Source organism: Aythya marila (genome assembly GCF_965140915.1).
Source record: "Aythya marila genome assembly, chromosome: 9".
Classification (NCBI taxonomy): domain Eukaryota; kingdom Metazoa; phylum Chordata; class Aves; order Anseriformes; family Anatidae; genus Aythya; species Aythya marila.
The window spans coordinates 9,647,397-9,671,946 of NC_139050.1; the positions used below are offsets into that span (position 1 = coordinate 9,647,397).

General features: G+C 45.2%; 2 protein-coding genes across 4 annotated transcripts in view; both read right to left on the reverse strand.

The window, feature by feature from the left end:
- DGKD (diacylglycerol kinase delta) overlaps nucleotides 1-5,900 on the reverse strand; it is a 63,454-nt gene extending 57,554 nt beyond the window's left edge. For all 3 annotated transcript variants that reach the window (XM_082767330.1, XM_082767329.1, XM_082767335.1), the window contains exon 1: nucleotides 5,744-5,900. In XM_082767330.1, the coding sequence (XP_082623456.1) occupies nucleotides 5,744-5,896 (153 nt within the window). In that variant the 5' untranslated portion in view covers nucleotides 5,897-5,900. The remainder of the gene's footprint in view (nucleotides 1-5,743) is intronic.
- A 1,133-nt stretch (nucleotides 5,901-7,033) lies between these two features.
- On the reverse strand, nucleotides 7,034-24,022 carry SAG (S-antigen visual arrestin). Its single transcript, XM_082767410.1, has 14 exons — nucleotides 23,831-24,022; nucleotides 23,218-23,278; nucleotides 23,083-23,127; nucleotides 22,635-22,828; nucleotides 21,293-21,352; nucleotides 20,057-20,124; nucleotides 19,729-19,864; nucleotides 19,289-19,373; nucleotides 17,974-18,046; nucleotides 16,945-17,082; nucleotides 16,570-16,647; nucleotides 15,870-15,893; nucleotides 15,395-15,459; nucleotides 7,034-8,661 (listed from the first exon to the last, which is right to left on the reverse strand). Exons 1-14 carry the CDS (start codon nucleotides 23,918-23,920, stop codon nucleotides 8,618-8,620), a joined length of 1,161 nt encoding a protein of 386 aa, XP_082623536.1. The 5' UTR covers nucleotides 23,921-24,022; the 3' UTR covers nucleotides 7,034-8,617.
- Between the last annotated feature and the right edge of the window lie 528 nt (nucleotides 24,023-24,550).

Genomic DNA, 24,550 nt, shown 5'->3' on the forward strand with positions numbered 1-24,550 from the left:
TGCTGTTGTGACAATCCCCAGCATACATCTTAAACTCTCAGGGAAATGGAGAATACAAAAACCTGTCATCTCACTTCTGTTTTCCTTTAAAATAGGAAGGTACATCTGCTGCTTTAGAAAGAATAACCATCAGATTCCTATTTTAAGAAGGTAAAATACGAATTTTACAGTGTTGTAGATGCTATACTGACTTTTCTTATCAGGGAAACTGCAGATAAGCATTTCACAATTTTCATTCATAATCCAGTACTCTTCCAAAGTAAAATATAAAAAAATATTTTTGGTAACAATAGGTTTGGGGCGAGTGAAGTACTTTAAACAGGTGATTTAGTTTTGTTTCAAAAAAAAAAAAAATACTTCTTTTATTTTGTCTCTGATTTTTTTTTTTGAAAGAACAGTCACCAGCCTCACATTGTACTTCTTGGCAATGCGGCCTCGGTAAATCTATGTTCTCAAAACGTGCAAAAGTTTGATGTTAGCTCTTTAGTTCCTGGAACCAGAACTATAGTTAGAAGGAGAAAAGCTGCAAGTGTGTGTGGTTTTGTGCTTTGTTTTGTTTTGTGTTTTTCTTTTTTTTTTAAAAAGGAAGTAACAGCTGTTGCTTTCACATAGCATCCAAAAATCTCCAGCAGCGAGGCAAACACGCAGTACACCAATGGTAACGCAGCACTGGGAGGCTTCCCAAATTTTGTCAGAACAGATGAGTCTGAAGAGCATGCAAAACATAATGTAGTTTAAAAGGCAAAAACGTTCCTGCAGCAGGGTAACACAGCCTGAAATCCTATCTTTGTCCTCAGCGTTCAGAGAAGGAACAAGTCTGTCTGTGGTGTTAATCCAAGGAAATTCACAGCTTTAAGCCTGTGTTCAAGAAGTTCGCTTTGGATTCAACCACAAGAACTTTGCAGCAACTGCCTCTCTTTTAAGTGAGGAGTTCCCAATTTTGACCAGAACTAAAGCATGAACCAGCACAGTTTACGGCATGTGAAGCCATAAATGAAGCCATAAATGTGAAATGCCCTCTTCTAGACACCCTGTTAGAAGACAGCATAGCAAAATCAGACATTTCAATATGTTTTAGCAGAGGGTGCCACGGACAGAATGTGAATTAAACCATAATTTCCTGAAAATTCCCTACTTATTTGTGACACTTTTACAGTGTCTCTTTATTGAAATGCACTGTTTCTCATCTTAATACTGATTTTAATACTTGTATCAAGCTAACAAACTGCTCATTTTCCTTATCCTCATCTTTTCTGAGAAAATCTTAAAGCATTTGCCCTCCAGAAATAAAAATAACACTGCTTTACCTATAAAAAAGGACGTTTTTATCTATTAGCCAATACAAGGAGAAATAAAATGAGCTTTCTTCAGTTGCTTCTGCTGCCTGCCATATGTTGGAGAACTCAGTTTGGGCTGCTGTGGGAGCTTGCACAAAGATGTGGAGAAACATTTTGCTTCCTCTTGTTTTTCCTTGCTTGTACATTTTTTTTTGGGGGGGGAGGGGGCTCCTAGACCTCAAAGCTAGTCATCAGAAAGAGAATCCCAACCTCCCGCAGCACCAAAGTCCATCTATACCATGGGCTGCTACACAGCATTGACATCAAAAACTCAGATACTACACAAAGCCTGTTCACAGCAGCTGAAAGCTTCGTACCAGGTAATTTATCCTGCTTTTCATAGCATAAATTAAGCTGACATCTCTCTGCTACGGGAGCTAGACAGCTCCAATATCCAAGCTCAGAGCGCTGCTCGCTCTGTTTGCGAGTCTGTTGAAATACATACTGCAAATCTGTCTTAAAAAGTTCAAGGTAACGATGAATGGGTATAAAACTGAAAAGCTACAGAAAAATTGCTCCTCAAGTAAACAGAAGTTAGACCCCTAGTCTAAACAAAGCCTCCTCCTGATGCCACCCAAGGGCATTGCTGAAATCCTGCCTGATAAACAAACTGAAAGCTCACCACACCACCAGGGGCCTGCTGGGAATTACAGCCAGCTGATGAATGAAACGAGGACGCCCTGTTCATCCCTTCTCCTGCTTTCCGAGCTTTGTAACGTGACGCTTCCAACGAAAGGGCAAGTGTAAAGGAGGAAGAGCACTTCATTGCCGGTGCCCATAGAACGTGCGGTGCTCCTCTGCTTCACGCCTTCAGCTCCCAGGACCACTTTTGATGTCACTTTGCCTTCACCCACAGCAGGTCAGGACTGAGCCGGTGTTATTACCACTCAGTCGAGTCCCCAGTGCTGCTCAGAAGGTGGGACCTGGGGCTCCTGCTGTCACCTCACCTCACGCATCGTCCTCCTCTGTTTTATTTTGGCTCGTTCCTAAGTCCCATCCGATCAAAACCACTTTATCTTAGTCGACCAACCGTTTCTTTGGCTGCCCCAATGCAAGCCTGAGACCAGGAGGGGGGCTCCAAGCGGTGTTCTGTGCAGCCCGATGCTGGTACAGGTCCGACAGGTCTCAAAATGGCTGATTGAGCAGTCTGTGCAGCCTGCTGCTCTGCCAGCCCAGACAGCAGCAGTTCCACTACAAGCTATACCTTATCATGCTACTGCTTTTTCTGTCCCCTGAATAACAATCATCGAGAGACTGCTAAACGCACTTCTCTGCCTATCTTCTTCTCTTCCTCTAAAACTCCTTCTAGCTAAAAATAAATAAGTACATTAATACACAGTACTCAACTTTCCAGACACTCAGCTTTCCGCTCCCCCTGCCCCGTATCCTCGCAAGGGGCAGAGTTTTCAGTTGCACACACACAAGCTGGGATTTGTCTCCAGGCCCTGCACACTGAAGTCCGAGTAGCCACAAATCCAAGCAGCCCTGTGTGCCCCGCAGTGTTACTACAGCGGGGTGTTTCAGCAGAACAAAGCCAGGCGACCTGCAGGCTCAGAAGCAAGTCCACTGGGGTTTGCTGGTCCTGTGAGCACTTTCATTTTACAGCTTCTCTTGGGAGAGCCCGAGGTACAAGAACCAGAAGAAGCAAAAGACATCATCAACGTGCTCGCAACTGACTGACAAACAAGTAAATTCGGAGGAGCTCCACAGCTACAGCAGGCTTCACACCCAAGCTGCCTTAACAGCAAGCTTCTGTTGTGATTTAACTGTACTTACAGGCACGATCTCGTGCTAACTGCAGCAAAAGATGTGGTTAGATGAGATTTACAGCCTTCGGGCACGGTAAAAGTCTTCCTGCATCTCTTACTGTCACTCTGATGGACCTGTCCAACAGCTCCTACAGCTTACTGCAGCCTGCTCTCCGTCATTCAACAGACAAATTAAAACTCAGGTCTGCTTCACTGAGGAAGCAACATCCTCAAAGCCTCCTCAGCAGAACAATGAGTAGCCACAGAGATGTCTTTGCTCCCTGCCCTCGGGGCAAGGAAAAGCACACATACAGCAGCATGCAGGAAAGATGACGGTGAAATAAAGGACATGGAAAAGCAACAGAAGCAATCAATCCTCGGTATCACAATACCTGGGCTGACTTACAAAATTTGACACTGTTTAGTTGAAGTCTTCTGCAGATTAACACATGGGAGGCTTAATAGCTGTGGACAATATCTGTTTATAATCCTCGTTCTTAACATGTTTATGTTCACGTAATACAAGTGGCTGGTTTAGGCTTTTTCCAGCCATGCTGACGCAGGAAGTGATGTAAAACAGGGCAAATGATTAAGTAGGAACATGAGGACGTGTTCGGCTTTATTCAAACAAAAGTAAAATTCAGTGCACCTTTTACCTTCTCATCTTTAACACCCTGCCGTCAGCTGGAAGTCCCACAGCAGCACCGAGGAAGGCATTGCCCTTGTTCTTATCACAGACACCACCGCAGAAGTACCAAAGTCAGACCCTGGCATCCTTCCTCCCTGCATGCACAAGACCCCTGCCCCAGGTGGTAGCAAGAAATCACAAAGCTCATCCACTCTCCTGCAGGACAAATTTCTGCTGTTCAGCACCCCCACCGTGCAGGAGATGACCACAAAAGGCTTCTCTTTCCACAGCCGATGAACAGACCAGCTCAGGCCACCTGCAGCAGGTCTGAGATCTAGCATCCAGCATCACCCCGCTCAGAGAGCGGCACTGTTCGCTGTTGTGGCCGAAGGAACCGTCCCACCTGCCCAGTGTCCAAAAAGAAGGAGGGAATGGCAGGGTCAGCGCGCTCGGCAGACAGAGGAAGCAGCTCGGCCACGCGTGATGAAGTGAGCCAACGGGCCTTGGGTCTGACTGTGCTTGGCTGCGGGGGGGAACTGGGACCAGCGTAGCAGAACAACAGCGAGCAGAACGGCAACGTGTGTGTGTTCAGAAGTAAGGCAAACTACCACGCAGAAAAAGATCCCTGTGAATAACGCTTCAGGCTCCGCACCACGCACAGACGTTTGCTCTCCTTTGCAGCAGAAAATAGATAAGCATCGTCAGCACCGGGCAAGCCTCCTGCATCCCCACAGCAGCAACTGTGCCTGCCCATGCCCCAGGGACAACAGCAATGCGATGGCAGAATAATGACCCCGGCATTTCCAAGCAGAAGCACATCACGCGACAATCCAAGGGTTACACAGGACTTTCACCACTACAGAGAAAAATCATGCAGCTATAGTAAAAATAGTACAGAAGAGGGCAACTCCCTGTGGGTGTTTCCTAGCCTAAGACTGAAGGAAATCTTCACGTTTTCTCTTACACTAACAATACAGAGGAACTACAACTACAGCTCCTCCTGGGGAGCAAAATACCGTCACTATCCCTAAAAACGGCCCTACTGCTCCACAACCAGCCTAAGGGAAAAACGCTCTGAGGGAATCAGTGCAGACAGGACCGCTGCCAGACCAGGGAGGTGAAGTGAGGTAGAGAGAGCTGGGAACAAAGGCTAACCAGCCACGAGACCAGTGCCTGACCAGACGGGAGGCTACGCAGCACCGCTACAGAAGGGAACAATAGCAGAGGAGCAGATGGGGAGGACTGGGACGAGACCAGGACAGCAAGGGGCAGATGCTGCGGGAGGCACGCAGGGGATGCCGGCAGCAGCCGCACGGCTTGGAGCAGGGCTGGGAATGGGGTGGACGCGATGGGCTGCCAGCTGCCCACAGGGCGAAGGGCTTGGGAAAGGGCCAGCGGAGGAGGGCACGGCGTGACAGGGAGATGAGCCGGGGCACAGGCCCTCGAGGAAGGCACGAAGGCGGGGATGCAGGGGGAGAAGGGAGCTGCGGCCTCAGGGGGTGGGCAGGGACCGTCCTTGGGGGTCGAGCCGAGGGGGCAGCTCGGAGGGGGCCGCTCTCGGCCCTGTGTGCAGCGAGAGCTCAGGGCGGGGAGCCGCGAGGGGACGGGGGCGAGGTGCGGCCCCCGTTGGGACGGGACGGGACGGGGCAGGCAGCTCCGCTCCCCTCCCTTCTCCTCCCCTCCCCTCCTGAGCCCTGGGCCGGGGCGGGGGTCGCCGGCGGCCCCTGAAGGGCACTTGGGGGGCAGCCGCGGCGGCACCTGCGGGGGGTTTGCGGCGGGGGCGCCTCGGGGCCGGAGCTTCGGGCTGAGGGGGCCCGAGCCGGTCCCGGAGGGCGGGGAGGGGGTGGGCGGCGGGCGAGTCCCCGAGGGGCGGTTGGGGCTGGGGGCAGAGGGGGGGGGTCCCCGGCCGGTGCCCTCGGGGGCGAGCCGGGCCCGGCCGGTCCCGGGGGCGGCGCAGGCCGGGCGGGGGAGGCGGAGGCGGCGCGGAGCCCGAGGCCCTGCGGCTCCCCCCCCGGCCGCCCCTCACGCACCTTCTGGCGGATCTGCCCGGACGTGGAGACCTTGCGGATGAGCTTCTGCGGCGAGCCCGGCTCCTGCTCGGGCTCGCTGTCCGACGACTCGTCCGCCGCGGCGCCGGCGGCGGCCGGCCCGGCCCGTGGCTGCGCGGTGCCCGCCGCCGCCATGCTGCGCCGCGCCCGGCGCCCCCTCCCGCCCCGCGCCGCGCGCTGCAGCCGCCTCACGGCCCCGAGCGGCGCGGGGCGGCCCGGCCCCAGCGGCACGGAACGGCCCCGCACGGCCCCCTGGCGGCCGGCCCGGCCCGCGCCCTCCCGCTGCCAGAGGGCGGCCGCTGCCGGGCGCCACACGAACGGTCGCGGCCCCGCTGCGTGGAGCCTGAGGCAGGGGAGAGCTCCCGCAAGCGGCCCCGCACGGGCTGAGGCGACAGCCGGGAGGCGAAGGGGCTGCCTGCAGGCACAGGGAGCGAGTGAAGCGGGGTGGCTCCACCCTTACCCCAGCGCAGGGTGACTTTGTGACTGAAGTCATCACCACAGATGCGTGTGAGAGGAAAAGCGGGCAGCAACAGATGTCCCACACGCTTGATAGCCACAAAGGAGAAGAAAAAGGGCTCTAAGGTTGCCAGGGACACTGAAGGAAAAGCCTTTGTGGGAGAAGCTGCACTGCAGAGGAGGATGGGGAAGATGGTCACAAAGTGGCCCCACTCCTCTTTTTAATTTCTTTAAAGGAGTTCCTGAGCACCAGCTCTCCAAGACCACCCTCTCCACTACCAACATTTTACTCAGCCTTACCATAGCAGTATGTCCCCGAGTCACCAAAAATTAATAGTAATACCAGAGCAATCATTAGAAAGATCCTTCCAGAAATCCCAGGTGCAGAAGCCTGACCCCCCCCAAAAAAAACAAACAAACAAACAAAAAACTAAAATGGAGCCCACAGAAGTTATACTGACTAGGAACACCTGAAAACAGTTGTGGTGATTCATTAGCAGCTCAGTACACAATGCTGAGAAAGGGTGAACCAAACCCAGTGCCTCTTGCAATTTCATCTAAGGTGAAACAGCTGCAACAGAGACAAACACCAACAGGTGGTGTGAAGGCAGAGCACTGATGGAGCCGTGGAGTCAGCTGTGGTCTTCAGCTCTCTGCTTTCAGCATCTTAACACAACCCCAGTTTACAGATCATGATAAAGCAAACCAGAAGGCTTTGTTTTTAACCAAATCTGTGTTAGAGGCCACATATAAGGTTGTTTGGTTAAAGGCTTTGGGCCATTTCTAAAAGTAGGGCTTGTAACCCTGATGGTATCAGTAAGAGAAAACATGCGAACAGGAAAAAAAAAAAAAAAAAAAAAAAAAACACAAACTGATCTTTGCTCAAAAAATGAGACCTAAATATAGCATCATTCTGCAGAAATGCCTGAGAGTACCCCATGTGTTTCTCCAAAGCAGACTGCTCTCATAGGTTATAGTTACCAACAGAAACCAAAGCCAGAGAGCAGGCAAGCTAAGTTTATCCAACCTCTGCAGTCTGAAGCAGGACAGAAGTGCAACTTGCTTACAGCAAGCTTTCGTGAGAGTCCACTCCTGCTGGGAGGAAATGGACATCTCTAAAACATGTCTCTCATTTTCTTCTCTACAAAGTGGTCACCACTGATAGCTAGGGTCTAAGTGGGAAGCTCAAAAATCCAGTTTCCAGTGCATACGGTAAGATACATAAATTTATATTATTTAACATAGGCCCAATATTCAGACTTTCCAGGAGAATTGAAACCAAAGACATTGAAAAACAGAGTTAGAACAAAAACAAGAAAAAGAAAACATCAGTCTTTTTACACACAACATGTAATTAGCTGATGCAACTCACTTCAGCAAAGGTCTACATGAGACTTTGGAAAGGATTAGACTTATACACAGACAATGAGAATATCCAGATCAACAAGAGACACCAATGTTTGCAGAGTACAATCTCATTTCTTAGAGCACAAACTGATCTCTGGCAGATAGATGTAGGGAAAGCCTCCTCAGGGCAGGCTGCCCTGTGATTTCCTCCTTAATTTTATTGTACCCTCTTCTGAAGTACTGTTGCATATGGGAAACTAGATTATATATAGCATTAGCCTAGACTACCAGTTCTCTGTTTGGGTTTGTATATAGGGATCTTTGTTAAGAAATTCATGTACAGTGCACATTTCCCTGATCTTTAATAACATAACTATTATATTGAGAAAAAGCTAACATAGTATCTCAGCATTACAGCTGCTGTGAAAGATGACTTGCAAGACATTTAATGCTAGAGCAAATGGATATAAGCAATACATGAGGACAGTGCAAGCACTAAAAATATTAACTAGATGAATTTGATAAAGGAAAAATGCAAAAGCAAACAAAAGGAAATAAAAGCAATTTTGCACAGTCCACTGAGGAACTTCAAGTCAAAGGCAGCAAGCCAGCCATTCAAACTAGAACTTAGTTCACTAGCATTTAAAAAGCAGAGACTCTGTGACCCCAGCTAAGTGTAAGCAGGCTGCACAAGCCATCGTTTAAGACCTCATCAGTGGTGAAAATAACCACCATTTTGTTAGGTGCCACTGAAGCAGATGTCACGGCAGAGCAGCCTTCCCGCCCTCCTCTGGTAACTAGCGTAAGCATGAAATGTTGAGTTTGCTACACTTTTACGGAGCTAAAGCTTTTAGTAAGCAACAGAGATTCATGATTTTACGTCTACTGATCCTTGAAAGACAATGTATGCACTCAGAACATGCAGTTTACCAGGAACCTAGGTCCTAAATTTCTAAACGATGCCAGACTATACAGCTTCTCTAGCAGCTTGCTGTTTTCATCACTCATCAGTTGAGGAAACGTTCTTGTTTTCTTCATCATCAGGCATATCTTTTAGCTGTTGACGAGCAAACTCCTCAAATACCATCTCTGCATCACTGAAATGGAAGAAACACAGGTCTTTCAAAATGATGTCAGCCATTTTTTTTTATACCAGTACACTGAAGGCAACGTGCTGGAGAAAGACGAAAAGCCTGGAACAGTCTCTGGTGATGTTTCTTTTGTCTCCAAAGGGATTTGGATCATATTCCCACACATACTAACTTTGTTGCTGCTATTCTAAAAGCTAGTAGGAAAAGCAGTTGAATGGAACAAAGCAGGACACAAACTGAGGAGGTTTTCATGAAACTCCTGCACCGAACCATGCTCATTCCAGCTAGCTGAATAGTCCGCAGCTTGAAAGGGTCTTTGTCTTGAATTAAAATGTGAAACCTTTCATCCTTATTTCTTCTGTGCTTAAAATATAGGCACATGGTTGAACCTATTGAGTTCCTAAAACTACAGAGCGTCAGCTGACTGCAGACATCTCTTTCTGTCCAGCTGTCAGGCAAAACATGGTCTCAAGCGACTTTCACATGGTCGGTCATTGCTGTTCAACTGATAGCAATGACTTGTCAAGCCACATTAATTTTTTAAGCTCATGCTCTGTGAACCCTATGGATTTGTGAGCAATTTTGAGGAGCTTTCAAAGAGGCAATGCACAGCTGCAGCTAGAATGTGAATACCATTAAAAGAAACTTACCCATCCTTCCCTGCAGTCATCAGCATGCAGTAAAGGAGGAAAAAAGATACAGCGAATAGTTAGAACAACGGATGCTAAAAACAGCAAAATATTTGTAAACAAGACAAAACCGTGACAAGCAGCAGGATTTGCAGCAATACAAGGACTCTGGAAAGCGTCAACATGTATGTGCACACACCCGTCAAAGCAGAACTTGATCTCCCAAATGGAAGAGCACCCCAGCAATGCTGCTAAGACATCAGAAGGGCTGAGAAATGAACAAATTTTTCCAATTTATGCTTGCTAGCAGTCACAGCTGAGAGAAACATCTGTGCACACGCTTCTCAGATGACAGCACTTGCGTGACTTTAGTCTTAATTGGTCTGTCACTGTGCTTTAAGCATCCAGCTGATGAGAAGACGTTCTCATTCAATAAGCATGAAGGTACTGAAATCAAACAGAGGCTGCAATACAGAAAAGATTAGGTGGCCTCTCATCAGGCAGATTATGCACATGAGGAGCAATACTCCTGATTTCAGCCTTGCCTAAACATACTCCCGAGACCTCTGGGACTTTAACATGTTCCTTCGATGGGATCTTTGCTAACCACACTGTAACAAAACAGCATTCAGGCTTGCTAGTAGGATTCCTTGGAAGGTGTTTCAGCATAGCCTGAAGTAAGCAGAACAGACTACACTGCAGTGAAGAAACAGGAACATGGATTGTTTCACTCTTACAGTTACTTAAGCTTTAGCAAGAAACAGTTGCTTCACTGGCTTATTTCTCATGAGTTTAAGTGAGGAAGCAAAGTGCACCAAAGCCATTGTTCCCCAGAAGTCACCAGGGATTTGGGATGCCTCGGTGATTGGGTGACCTGGAGAATTCCCACCCACAACACACAGAAATCAAAGGCAACAAGTGGTGATTAGCATTGCTGGAAAAGTCAGCATTACAAGCATGCCAAGTAGGGCACTGTAGCCAAAATGCCTCAAAGGACAGATCACGTAAAAGCGTTCATGATGGTATTTATCCGGACTCGGAAAGGATAGCTTCCTCTGCTCACAGAGGCCAAGATGAAGTCTGGAAAGTCTCAGTGCACCCATACTTGATTCAAATTGATTTACAATGAAACGTTTAGAAGTTTTAAAGTTTCCAACACATAAAGCAGTGTTGTCATTTTATTTTCCTGCAACTAAGAGTCCTTAAATAGTCCACCCTCTTTCCCCTCTCTGGAGTGTACTCGTCACTATGGGAACAGTGACATTAATGATATGGGCAAAGCTGAGCAAAATCCACCAGCGTGGTTTGAAGTTGATTTTACAGAATGGGCTGAGGGGAGAAACAGGTATTGCTTTGGTAAGGCATGTTCTTTTCTGTCAGATAAATACTTACTGCATCAATACACAGTTAGCGTGGCAGTATAGGAATACTTCTCATATAGCTTATATGTCAGATTACATTCACAGGTACCTGGACACCACTTTTCCTTTCAGGCTGCTATACTACACCCCATAGGCTTGTTAAATGTCTGTATTACCACTCTAGGAGGAATTATGTCCACTCCACAGGGTTATCGTGCTGTCCCATGGCTTATTTAGCATTAAAACATTGAAGAAGTCTCAGGAACCTGAAAATAGGTTGTCTTTTTTTTTTTTTTTTTCTCCTTATTTTTAACTGGCATCCCAGCAATCATTTTGAGGGCTGGGATGGGAGGGGACTGCGTTCAAGGACAGATGAGGTTCCCGAACGTCATCATACCCTCTGCAGAGGGTTTTCTATAAGCTTTTATTATGCAGCCACAGGAATGACTCCATGTAATTAAAGTTGTGACATATGGTAATTTTCATTATAAGCTTGCTTTTAACCTCTTTTAGCTTCGTGGTGAAAAGAAAAAAGGAAAAAAAAAAAGAGTAGGTTATCTTACATTTCAAGACATTCAAGCCCTTTGAAAAGTCACTAATTTCTGAAAGTTACAATATCAGTCCAGGGTGGGAACAACGTTAATGTTAAAGGGACACGGTATTTATGGGCTTCTTGGAAGGAACCCTTTCATGCAAGTTTAACAAAGAAGCAGATAAATGACTATTTGTTGAATAACAGCCAAAACAAAGGTCAGTGTACAAGACATAGGCCCACAAAATGTGAAACCTCAAGACAATGGCAAGAAAACCCCAGACCAAAGAACTCACGCTAAGAGCACAGCCTCGAAAAAAATCCCAGCAGGAGCTGGGCTGACTGCTGACAGGGAAAGATCTTGAAAGCATGAAGATACATGGCCCAGTTTGACTCTATCTTTAAAAGAAACAGATCTATATCCATTCTTGTCAACAGGCAGAAAAGACAGGCTGCCAATGTGACAGGAGCTGCTTTGCCTAAAAATAACCCTCTGTGAAACACATGGGTCCAAAAACAGTCACAAAAATAGCACACATGTAGCATGCAAATGCTGGCCTGCAAGAAGTCCAAGACAAGGAAGCTATAAATAAACATGGGAAAGGAAAGGTAGCAAGAAGGAAGAGCAAGCGATCAGCAAGAGCCATGCACTGACAGACCTGCTTTTTACTGAGGGATGACTGCTTCAGAGCAGACAGACAAATAAAAAGGGTAAAGAATATACTGTGAAATAAAGCACAGTGCAGCTGATCACACTTGCCCCCATTTGGCCCCCAAAAATAAAGCTGTGTTCTTGTGAAGCTTATTTTTTCTGATGTTCTGAGGTTCTCTAAATTCAAGTTAGCCCTGCACAATTAAATACACCGATGCTACACGTTTTATTTATTTTTGCCATAAATCACTTTGGCTAGGAAAGAGAAAAGGATATTACCCCTCTGCAACGAATAAGCCATAAAGTCACAGTATGTGACATTTCTAATTCCACTGTAGCCGTGATTTTTCCTTTCTCCCAGCTGCAACCTAAGTGACAGTCAAGTAAGAAGGGAGGTGCAATGGACAAATTGGTTACTGACTCATCAGTAAAAACAAAAAGGAATGGAAAAAGAAGATAAGGAGTGATCTCAAAATTCCCTGTGCAGGCACCCTTGCCTACACCCATTGCAGAGGCTGCTGAACAAGCCATCAAAACAAAATTATATCTTGTGGGGCCTTTAAGAGCCTAAACATTGTTTGCTGAAGTTCCATCTCTGCAATTAAGTCTTGTTTTGCTCGATTCCAAATTGGATGTCATTTCACTAATGAAGCACATCTGATTTTTCAGAGCTTATGACCTAAGGTGGTAGAATAAAAACTGCATCTCCAAAACATGAACTCACAATTAGAAACGGTGATTAGGCACAGGACACAGAAAGCCAGTAAGACTTTTAGTTTACCATCTTCGCTCGGGAGGCTCTTTTATTCCCTGTAATGAGCTGAGACACCACACTCCAGCACAGTTTTCAAATCAGTTACGCAGGCTTCAGAGAAATTTTCTTTTGTGTTAGTTTTCTTGTTTGAAGAGAGAGCATTTATTTCTCCAGTTAACTGTTTGTAGGGCTTTCCCATGGGATAGCTCCTGGAACTAACTGCATTTCTTTTTCGAGTTACCCGAAACCTGCAATTTCCATCTGAAGAAAATGCACAAACCACAGATGTCTTCTGACAGAAAGCTCCTAGAAGGACTTTGATGTAGTAAACAATACATGTATGTGGGCTGCACCTTTGGTAAGAGGATGTGTTGGGGGAAGTGATCTGAGAAATATTAAAGTTTTCCATTTCCCTTATAAGTCTTCTGCCCACATCCTTTTGAGTGTACTACATAAAAGAGTATACCAGCCATCCTTCGAAGTGTTCTTCGAAGGGAGAACTGACTTCCATCCTTCCTCAAGCTACAAATGCTTCTGCTAAAATGATCTGCCTGAAGCACAGGAAACAGAAATGTGGTTGTTGCATTAACACCGAAACATGGTGTCACGTCCAAAAAAATCCACACCGTTCTAAAAATACACACAGAATTCTTTACAGTTCCCTAAATAGTAATAAATTGAGCCTCTAAATAGTCCTTGTTTAACGTTTTCAAGCTTTTCTCTGCATCCATGAAAGCTCCAGACTTTTGCAGCCCTGAGCTGCCTCCCCCAGCACCTCTACCACGCGAGGCTCCCTGTGGACACTAGATGGCCCTCACCAGCCACCTTTCCTGGGGCCACCAGCACCAAAAAGGTCCCTGGCCTTCACCAAGCTTGTAGGCAGGGGAATTCCTGCAGGAAAGTGTGATGGAAATACTTCAGTACGTGCAAGCTATCAGAACAGCCACGAAGACCCTTTCCAAAGCCGCTCTCCTACCACGAGTCCCCACTTAAGCGAGCAGCAATCTCAGTGATTTGCTGGCAGAGATTTGCCAGCCTACAACATGGAACAGAAGCCCACGGCACAGGCACAGCTGTGCCAACAGCAGCATTTGCCCCACGGCAGCTTCCCCCAGCGTGGTCCAACTTTAAGAGCCCTAGAGACCAGCCCTGAGGACCTGATTTCTGGAAGCAGATGCAGGCTGCATGCAGCTGCATAGCGAGAGTCATGGGGCAAGCACCACTTTGCTGGGGAGCTTATTCCTGTGTTTGACCACCCTCATATTACAGAATTTTTTCCTAATGTCCAATCTGAATCTCCTCTGGTGCAGCTCCATGCCATTCCCTCACGTTCTTTCATCAGTTATCGATGAGAAGAGACCGGCACCTCCCTCTCTGCTTCCCCTCCTCACAGAGCTGCAGAGAGCAATGAGGTTGCCTGCTAGCCTTTTTTCTCCAGACTAGACAACTCAAGTGTCCAGCCTCACCTCACAGGACCTGTCTTCCAGCCCTTTTGCCAGCTTTGTTGCCCCTCCTCTGGATGCTTAAAATCCTTTTTATGTTGTGGAGCCAGAACTGTACACAATATTCAAGGTGAGGCTGCACCACCACCAAATACAGTGGGAGAATCACCTTTTTTTGCCCAGCTGGCTTTGCTGTGTTTAATGCAACCCATTTAACACAACGGGGACTAAATCACCCCTTTCTAATGCTTCCAGTACAGAACATAGAACCTATCCCGGGTAACTCCTTTCATAGGCTCCTCCATCTTCTAGTAGTTGTGTTCTTAAATACAGAGGCTTTAGGTAAGTTTTAGACAAATGGGGAAAAAAAAAAAATGCAGTGCAGAAGCAGTCCTGGTTTTATGTTTGAAGCCTACACAACTCCATCCAAACACAGATGGCAGGACAAGGTGACTCATACAGAACAATCCCAACAGCGAAAGCTGGCATAATATTTGTGCTCAATAGCTGCCCCGGATGCTGCACAGGAACTTCTGATTTAGTGTAAGCACCTTGCAGTTTCCATAGGTTCACCATTACAGAACAGAGCCAGTCAGGAACTGAGGAAGCAGGAAGACAAATGCTCAAGACAACCTAAAGACTTGGCATCCACTCCTAAGATTTAATATTCCCTGGGAAAGGTAGCTCCTTACATTGTACCATGATATATTTATTTATTTATTTTTTAAACAAGCAACCAAGACAGAGAGTTGGTTGTTAACCTTCAGGCAGGATCCCTGCCAGCTTTAAAGTTGTCACACTTGTGTTTATTGACCTGATTCTGAAGAGACATTCCTCTCAAATACCTATACACAGAAACTGAACTTAAAGGCCACACCTCAGACACTGTGGCCAATGCCATGTAAACATAATAGAGACACTGTAAAATCCCCAATGGTTTTATCACCTTATAACTTTGCTTAGAAATATTTTGCTTTTTGTAGTGTTGTGTGTCTTGGGCATTTTCTGCAACATTCTCATTTGCTATATTAGAATCTGGATAGGAACTTGGATAGGAACTGCTGACAGCTATATCCAGGGCATTTTGCACAGTAGTCATGAGATTTAACTGTGCTGTGCTTCCTTGAGTCCCTGTGCTTTCAGTTGTGATTCCACAGATGAAAGACAAAGGGAACATGACCCACTTCTATCTTATTCCATCTCAGCATCCCTTCTCCCTCTTACACTGTGCCTTGAGGTTTTCTCTCCCACACACATGCAGCAGCCCCAGTGCCGGCTTCCAGACACTGAAGGCTAAATGTCTGCAAGCCTAGCAATGGTAAGAACTTACCTGAGACAATAAAACAGGCAAAAATGAGACACAACTGACCTGCTGGGTTCTTTTCCTCAGGTTTAGGGTGCATGAGACGGAATGGCAGCTCTGTGCCCACCTCACTTTGGGGAGAAGAGAGAATGTGTCAGATCCACAGCCCCAGTCATGCCTGGTTCAGTCTCCCTCCCAGCTCAGGCCAGCCCAAACCTTCAACTCCAAATTTACTCATTCTTTCATCTTTTTTCTAATCCTAACTCCCCCTTCAAAAAGAGTTAAGCTCAGATTTCTGCACAAAAAAAAGAAACACAAAACACATGCATATCCACCCTAACAAGCTGGGTTTATTACATGCTGAACATTGCGTGCATGTAAATTTGATGCATTTTTGCAACTGCATCGTTTTCACAGCTGAACTTGCATATTTCTTATTTCTATCAGCTTAGGGAATAGTTAGGGAGGTGGGAAGGAGAGTAAGAGGGTAAGAAGACGAATTAAGTGCTATGGCTACATGGTCTGAAAAGAGGATGCTTACCTGGAGGTGAAGTCTCCCAGCATACTATGGAAGAAGACAAGAAATATATAAGCATATTTAATGAATGCCTTCCTATTTTGGTACTCTAGCAAACAGTGTTTTACTGGTGGACTATTGAGATCACCTCCCTCGTATATTCTTACTTGCCTCAAAGCTTAACCTCCAAATACACTTGTTTTTAAAAAAAAGTGACTTTCATTTTTCATATCCTTCCCACGGTGAAAGAGTAAGTTCCTGAACCCCTGACCAAGTGTTAGGAAGGCTCCTTTGCTCCTACCTTCTGCTCTGGGAGAACAAAAGCACCAACAAAGGTTCACACAGTTTCACTTAAGCCTTCACAAACTAAAAATTATAGCAATGAAATAAAATTGTATTGCAAGCCACAGGTTCCTAATTCAACCTCTGGTCATGTGGCCAAAGTCTTACCATAGCTTTCCTTAAAAAGAAAAAAAAAAAAAGCTTAGCTTTCTATACGTAAGGAAAGTAATCCAACACCTCTGGCTCAAGAAAACGTTTTTTTTTTTAGGCCAGAAATATACAATTTCAAGGAAGTTCATGCTTTAGAGTTAACCTAATATCCCTACAACATACACCCTTTCTCATGGTGGAGTGTCCCACCTTCTCCCCACTAGTCAGTGGGGTACACACACTTCCCTCTCCTAACTCTAAACAGATGTAGCAAGAAGTCTGGTACTCTTACCCTGAAACAGTGAGCTTCACTCGGACCTTGTAGGAAACGAGAATCCCCATCACTGTCTTGTCTATTCCATCCTTAATACTACCAGAGAAAACAAAGAGGTGTTAGGCAGTATGGCTACAGAGCAGCAGTATGTGGCAGGAATAAGAACTAGATGAACATTTCGTTCTCCTAAAAATGATGGAGCAGAAGAGCCTTAGGGACAGCCAATATCTCTCCAGATCTGTGATCACACTTTAGCCTGAACGGCTATGATGGGTAGGTCGTGCAATCAGATGGACCCATCAGGACAGGTACAAATATCTGATAGTTCAGTTCCCTCCCTTCTCCCCTCTTCTTTATACCCTTTACCAGTTGGGACTGCTTAAAACCACTCACATGGTACTAGAAGCCAAGTTGGTGTCCTCATCCTTTAGCTTTCCATCCAGGGCTATTTCCCGGGTCTGCCGGTTATTTGCTAGCAAGGGCAAAACTGTCAGTGTCTTGGTCAGGCTGCTGTTTGGCTGCACCTTCTCCCTGAAAATAAAGAGGTGAGAGGGAAAGCAATACACTCTGATCTGCCTTACAAACCCAACTAGGGTAATTTCAGAGCAGATTACAAAGCCATCCACAAGGAGCCGTATTTATCTGTCCAGATTTAGATGTCTACATCTGAACTAGTCAGAAAAGTTTCCTTCATAATCAAACAAGCATTTGCAGAAAATCATTAATTTCACATTAAGGCATACATCTAGAAGTAGGTCAAACTACACTGCAGACCTCTACATTTGGACAAAATGAATCCAAGTTTAGAAGACCGGTACAAAAAGGAAAAGATGTCCCCAAGATACAGAGAAAAAACAACAGAAAAATACAGATGTATGGGTGTACCCAACCCTCCTCACAGAGCAAAGTTCAACGCTGCACTGCCAACACACTGCAAGGCATAACAGCAAGGGGTTCTCCACACCATCAACAGTCCCCGAGGTTTTTGTGAGCTAAGGCCAGCAGAAACCAAGTGAAGTGTTGTGAAAAAGACTGACACCAAGCACAAATGCATCCAGCATTTCCAGGCAAACAGCAGCACAGAAAAATGTTGCAGCTCCCTTTAAAGGTTTCAACCAATGGAGAACCCTACATAGGCCCTGCTAAGCATTTCTAGTAGGTAATTACTCTTCAAACAAAACAGCTTTTCTGCAACCTCCCCCAGTCTCTGAAAAAAGGAGCAGGGTACCTGCTGACTATACAAAAAGGAGAGCAGCTGCATCGACTACAGCTGGTGTCAAGACACACACACAAAGGCAAAGAGAGCACTGTAACGGCCAGCAACTGCCAGACTATGGTTAGGAGCACCTCCTGTAACTGAGGAGGGTAATTAAGAGGAAGGAAGGAGTATAGCAAGCATGGATAAGCAGAATATTCACTCACTGTGCTTCCTCAGCAGCCACCACTTTTGTGTAGTAGTCACTGGAGTACAAAACCACATTGGCAACCTGCTCCACTTGGTGAGAAAGAAGAAAAGGGACAATTAGTTGTGCGTACGAATCAGAAAGAGCATAGCTGCCCCACTGAATCTCAGGAGTGGAAAACACGAAGACAGCAGAAAAATCCATACATTTAGAGCCTGAAGGGACCACCAGGTCAGGAAGCCTGATCTGGATAGACATTGGCCACTTGTGTGTTGCTGGTCTCTGTCTTGCCTGAAACACATCCAGCCTTGATTTGCAGATGACAAAGTCAGCAGCTCGTGGTTTCCTAGGGGAGCCTGCTCTTTCCATTATGAAGATCTCCCTCTCTAAGTGTGTCTGCTTTCACCTCTGGTCACTGGTATCTCTTGCGTTTCTATAGCCTATGCATTTGCATTCATGAGACGCCAGTATCAAGCAGACAGGATACCAAACTACAGTCAGGACCCTGTGGCAACAAGTGGTTTGTATTCTCCAATCCTAATCTAACACCAGAAAAGACATAGTAGTTTTGACTGAAACACTGATGAGAGAATCCAAAACAACAAAGTCTTTTTAAGACAGGCAGATGTGTGCCAACCTAAAAAATTATTTGGGAGTTACTAGACAGTACATGCAAGACTGGCACTGAATTGGCTACAAAACCCTCAGCTACTTTGTTCCTTTCCGGCTTTCTTTTCTCTCTCTCATCCTTTGTTTCTCAGATTGTCTTCCCCAGGCCCGAGAGCAACAGGGTTTGTGGGACGAAAACAAGCAGTCCTACAAATAAAGCACAGGCAGTACTGAAACTCATCTGAAACTCAGGCCCTGCCCTCAGCTTCCTCAGGAGGAATTACACCATCACTGGCAGAGCGGCCATTCCTCACATTGCCAAACATTTCTGAAGCCCCGGGCAAAGCTGTACACAACCTAGGCACGTTTACTGTTAGCATCCCACTGACCGGGGAGCTCTTCCCACCAGCCTCCCAAAGAGGTAGATTACCCCACAGTGCCTGCCTTGCTTACCATAAGTGTTCGTCCCTTCCTGCTTAGATTGTACATACAGATGCCTGAAATTAAGCCATGCAAGTAACCATGAGTCAGGAAAAAGGCTGCAGTGTTTCACTTAATGAACAGCAGCAAAGAAACAGCAACAGAGAGGGTGGATTAAACAAATTCCTGACGCACCCCATGCTGCCTGCTTAAGTAGTTACAAGCACTAAATTCTTGCTCTTTCAGCCCTCCCACCAAAGAATCTTGGATTCCTAAGAGAATCCTAAATAACAGTAAAAACTTACCCGTGACTTTGATCTTCTTCACGGTTTTCTCTGTGCTGTTGGTGACTGTGATAGTGACTGGAATGGGCTCACCATGGTAGTACACCTAGGAGGAATTCAGTGCTCAGAAACCCAGTCAGGAGGCTTCTCCCAGGCCCTATACCACTCCAGTCCACACAAATTCAATCTCCTTCACAGAGACCAGATAAGGCAAGGTGACCCTTCCCAAGGACTCATGACCCTTCTTTCAATGATTTTGCCTCAAATGGCTGATAATAGTGTCCCAGGCTCCCCCAGCCAGTAGCTACTGACAAAAGCTACATTAAAACCGTCCAGTGGTAAGGCAAGTCAGTCTCAGCTGAGAGAGTCTGGGTAACACACAAAATAGCTGCTTTAGGCAGCAAAACGCATATTGGTATTGAAATACTATGATGTCCATACTCCAGGGGCAAACTCCTCACCTCTTTACTGAGGCAAGCTTTCAAGTGTAACGGCTTGTTGGACATGAAGAATTGCCACGTGGTCTCTGCACAAGGTTGGGGTCCTGGCTGTTCTGGAGCATATTGCACCTTTCGGATCAATAGGCGTGCAGAGTTCCTGAGAAGCAGCAAAGACAACAGGTACGTTGTGCTTGGCAGAGGCAGGAGTTTTGCACTCACGTGCTTATGCTCAGGAAGTCCACTGACAAATGGAACAAAGCTGAACAAGCAACCACGGTGCATTATTGAACATTCTGACCCTCTTTAAGAGAGAACAGCTGAAGACAGACAGACACATGTATTTTATTACCTCTTATGAATTCTCTCTTCCACATTTTCTGTTGAGAAAGCTTTCACCTCGAAGTCCACCCCACAGCTCTGCCAGAGAGAAAGAAATCAGTGTAACGAGCCAAGAACATCTGCAGATGTTCAAACATCTTCCTGTACACTAGAAACTGGCAGATTCCTGCCAACTGCAAATTCTTCTGGCCTCCAACCATTGTAACAAACCCTTGCTAACTGGTGTGGCAGCACTCACCTATTCCATGCTCCTTCTGATAAATAAGGCTTAGTTCCCAACCTCTGACAAATGACATCCCTACTACTAAAAGGCTTTCTGTGAGAGCACTGTTGTAGAGGTCACAGCATGCTACAGGAGTTAACACTGACCAGCCTACAAGGCTCTTCAGTCCACCCTGAGTTTCTGAATTTGCTTTGTAATGCCAATACCTGACTGGGGTCAAGCTTCTTACTTCCTGGTGTCTAAGGGCTGAGAGTGATCAGGCCAAGCTGATCTTTGCTTTAAGTCGTCTTCAACACTGCCATGGGACATCTGCGAGAGTCCCAGATAACTTCAGAGAAATATATTAAATTTTGCTACAATATCAATCCTTCCAAAACACATAGCTTGTCCCTGTGGCACTGCATGCTACAACTTGCATCCCATCTTGCCTGGTTTTAGTCTAACCCAGACCTTCAGAGAAGCATCCCGGGAAGTACAAAAGGACTATTTTAAATGCTGTCAGAAACCTTGCAGAACATCTCATTATCCAGTGTTTTTTCCTCCAGGACTTTTGTTTTGTTTACACACATGTGTAAAACAGCCCATTTCTGTATTTGTTTTAATTCAGAAGGAGATCTTAACACATGCTATTTATAGGGATCTGTGAGAATTCAGGCACTCAGTCTCCTTTTCTCTCATGTGACTGACATGCTAATAGAAGCCTGCCTGACATTTTTGTGTGTGTCATTTTATGTGTGTCCAACCCACAAATCATGTGGTACCCTTAATGAAATTACAAGCATTGCAGATTTAGCACAGTCTTGCAGCTATTGAACTAGATTTCTTTTCTTATTGTGAGGAATTAAATTCCGACTCTGTGACCCACACTGTAGCTCTTAAAAGTCAGGTTCCTGACATTGGTGGCATAGCACAACAAACCCCAGTATCAACTTATTCAAGTTACTCAAGTTAGCCAAATAAATTCACATGATGTTTTCCATACATCCTCAACCATGATAAGCACAAGTGTCCCATTTGTCTCACCTTATCGACATCACGAGGTGCAGGCTGCAAACAGACTGAACAAGGCAGGTAATCTGGGAACTGTGGGAACAAGGAGAGAAAAATAACCCAAAGCAATATTAAGCAGATTTCCAACTCTGTGATATTCTAATTAACTTGCTGCTTACAAAAGGACAACAGGCCACTTGCAGTAATACAGCAGTCCTTTGAAGTTCCAGCTGAGACAGAAGCTGAGCCTTATGCTAACCCTGTAACAAAGTCTTTGTGGAAGAGAGGGGTTAAACATAAAGAGCCAAGAAAAAGCTGACAAAAAGTAAAAAAAAAAAAAATAAAAATAATCATACACATGGAGCTCCTGGGCTAAAATTTAAGCTCTAGAGGCACAGCTCAGATTAGAAGCTGTGACACGTGGCTCCCCACCCAGGATCATCAACTTTGCTCCCAGCAGTGCCAGTCATCACTGCTCACATGGGCTTGAAGCTTGAGAAAGCATTCTCTGTTCTGGAAACATGGCTAAAGCCACAAAGACCAGCCAGCCACCAGCCAGTGTTTCTGGACTAGGCAGGGCCAGCAACTTCAGACATCAGCTGGGAAGACTGCAGAGCAGCTCATGGAGATGTGGAGTGCAACATCCCATCAGAGAATCCAGCAGTTTGGAGATCACTGGGTTGTATTTGAGTGGTCAGCAACAGAGGACAGGTAACTATCCACTGAGCAGATTCAAAGACTTATTTATTCTTATTTATTGTTATTTCAGAATATATGGTTTTCAAGCCTGGATCTTCCTAAGGAATGCTAAGGCAGACATGTCAGTGAAAGTGCTGGAAGCACATCCTGTCAGATTCAGAATTTGGCAATAAGCTGTGTACAATGTCTGGTAACAAGCTTTTCATTTGTTTGTTTGATTAAAAAAAAAAAACCTTTTTTTTTTTAATATATTTTTTTAAAGAAAGAACTTGATACTTCCTTTGTAAGCAACGTGGCAATGGTATAAAGTATTCCAGCTCCCCAGAATTGGGAAGACATGCATATTTAGAGCTGCAGCTAGCATAAAGCCATTGCAAAACTCCTTGCCTCTTACAAGTACATTTCACACAGTTAGGACAGTTTGGATATTCTTGCAGTTTACCACTTGGTAACAAAAAAAAAAAAAAACACAAAAAACAAACAAACAAAAAAACAAGCAAACAAAAAAAAAAAAACAAAAACAAAACAAAACAAAACATTGCCTTTTCCTCAAAATTTGAGCCTCACGTAATATGAACTTAATATTAATCCTTGTCTTCAGTGCCTCACTGAGTGTCAACAGCCCAGTGATAAAAGACAAGGAGGAGAGGGTCAGAGGCTTTTACAGGATACTCACTGTAAAGAAAAAGGGATAGGCGTTTTTCCCCAGCTTCTTTAACAGGGATTCCTGCAAGTGGGTGAGAGAGTCTGGCTTGTCAGCATGTGGGTACAGCTGGACCCTGGAGAAGTACAGGTCCCGTCGGAAGGTGAGGCCAATGATATCAATGTCTTCCTGGCCATACCGGAAAGCACAGGTCAGGGTCACATACACTGGAAAGAAGCAAATGACAGGTAAAGCATGCAGCAGACTAACAACATAGCCAGGGTGGGAAGTAAAATCCTGCACTAGAGTCATGGAAACCCATTTTAACACTGTTATATGTGGTATGAATCCTAACTGGATTGTACAAGAACATATGTTACGTTGAGTAAGAAGCCCATTCATTGGGGAAGCTATATTAGAACCATTTTGCATTGCTATAACAGTATGATCTCCAACACGTATGTTGCATAAACTCTCAAACCTTGTTTCCCCTTGAGCATTGTAGGATCTATCAATACAACACCATCTGAAAGAAAGGAAAAAAAAAAAAAAGATTACCAGAGGATAATCAGGGTTGAGAGAGCAGAAAAGATAGCATGTACGCTTGTGGACTTACCTACAGGTTCCACAGTCCCCATGTTGTCAACAAAGTCACGCTTTCCCAGGTAGATGGTCAGCTGTAGGGAGAAGTAGCACATGGTTGAAGTTCAAAGTGTTGATGATTTGGACAGGGGGTGGATGGGCAGAATGGAAAACATGGTGTGGCGCTGGAAATCTTCTAGAGAACCATTCCATTTTAAACTTTTACTTTTTTTCCCAACAAACATGCAATCCCCAAAAGACAGTATTGCTATTCACATGTTTCAGGACTTCAGAAGAGAAGGCCTAATGTGTAGAATAACAACAGAAATACTCCTGGGATGGGATAAAGAACTATGGATTTAAAGATTTTTTATGTTATCAGAAACATAGTGCATCAGCTTTGTTTTAAACGTTTACCAGCAGGAGTACAACCCAGGAAGAGTGAGAGGGGAGCTGCCTTCCTATGCAAGACCTACTGTAAACTTGGTTTACATCGTGTTTTCAAACTTAGCACTAAACACAGATCATGGTACTTCTTAGAAAAAAAAAAAAAAAAAAAAAAAAAAAGGCAGGAAAGATTTGTAATGTCTCCAGCCCTACTACAACTGAAATCCATACCTACTTAGACCCATTATTATGGTACTTACAGCTTTGTCACGGCTGCTTTTTTTGAAGATAACTTGTTTTGGAGGGGAACCAGCATTCTTCCCTGTCTTTTGAGACTCAGGGCAGCTCATGGCCAAAGATGGGTTTGTGACCGTGGACGAATGAAGCTTTTCTGCCCCAAAGGGTCCTGGGAGAAATTTCAGAGGGGAAAAAAAAAGGATATGTGGATGAGATAAAACTGTAATTACACCTGGTGGGTACAGCATTCTACTCCCATGGTACCGTTCACCAAATGGACTATTTGAATGGGTATTCAAGTACAGCACAGATGGTGGGCTTTTTTTAAAAACAAACAAACAAACAACAACAAGGAACTGCTAAAATGAAATCTATTTAAAAACAGCTCTTCAGAAACATTACAGAAGACCTAGAACTCGTTTTTAAGTCAAATTCAAAAATTCAGTAGACCAACCGAAAATATATGGGAGTAAGAGAGAGATAGCTTAGCCTTTACAAGAATTTGTAGAGACCCAGTTTGTGAAAAAGTCTGCAAGAGTAAAGGTAAAGGTAATCTGATCAACACAAAGTACTTCAGTTTTCGGAAGGTACATCAAGATTTGTCATCAGAGGCTCTAAATTGAGATAAGAAGAAAGTTCAATCTCAGTCAATTGAATAAAATCTAGGAAATAATATCAGCGCATGTGAGTTTTGGCTACTTTCTGGGTTTTTCAAATTTTCACCATTGCAAGTAGACAATGGC

Bases quoted from the DNA above. Each gene is read 5' to 3' on its own strand.
- SAG (XM_082767410.1), bottom strand. From the start codon at position 23,920: ATGAGCTGCCCTGAGTCTCAAAAGACAGGGAAGAATGCTGGTTCCCCT. The intron at 18,047-19,288 runs GTAAGTTTTTAC...TTTCTCACCAAG, and splicing joins GAAGAAGATCAAAGTCACGG to TGGAGCAGGTTGCCAATGTG. The intron at 16,648-16,944 runs GTGAGTGGTTTT...TTTCTCTGGTAG, and splicing joins AACTTGGCTTCTAGTACCAT to TATTAAGGATGGAATAGACA.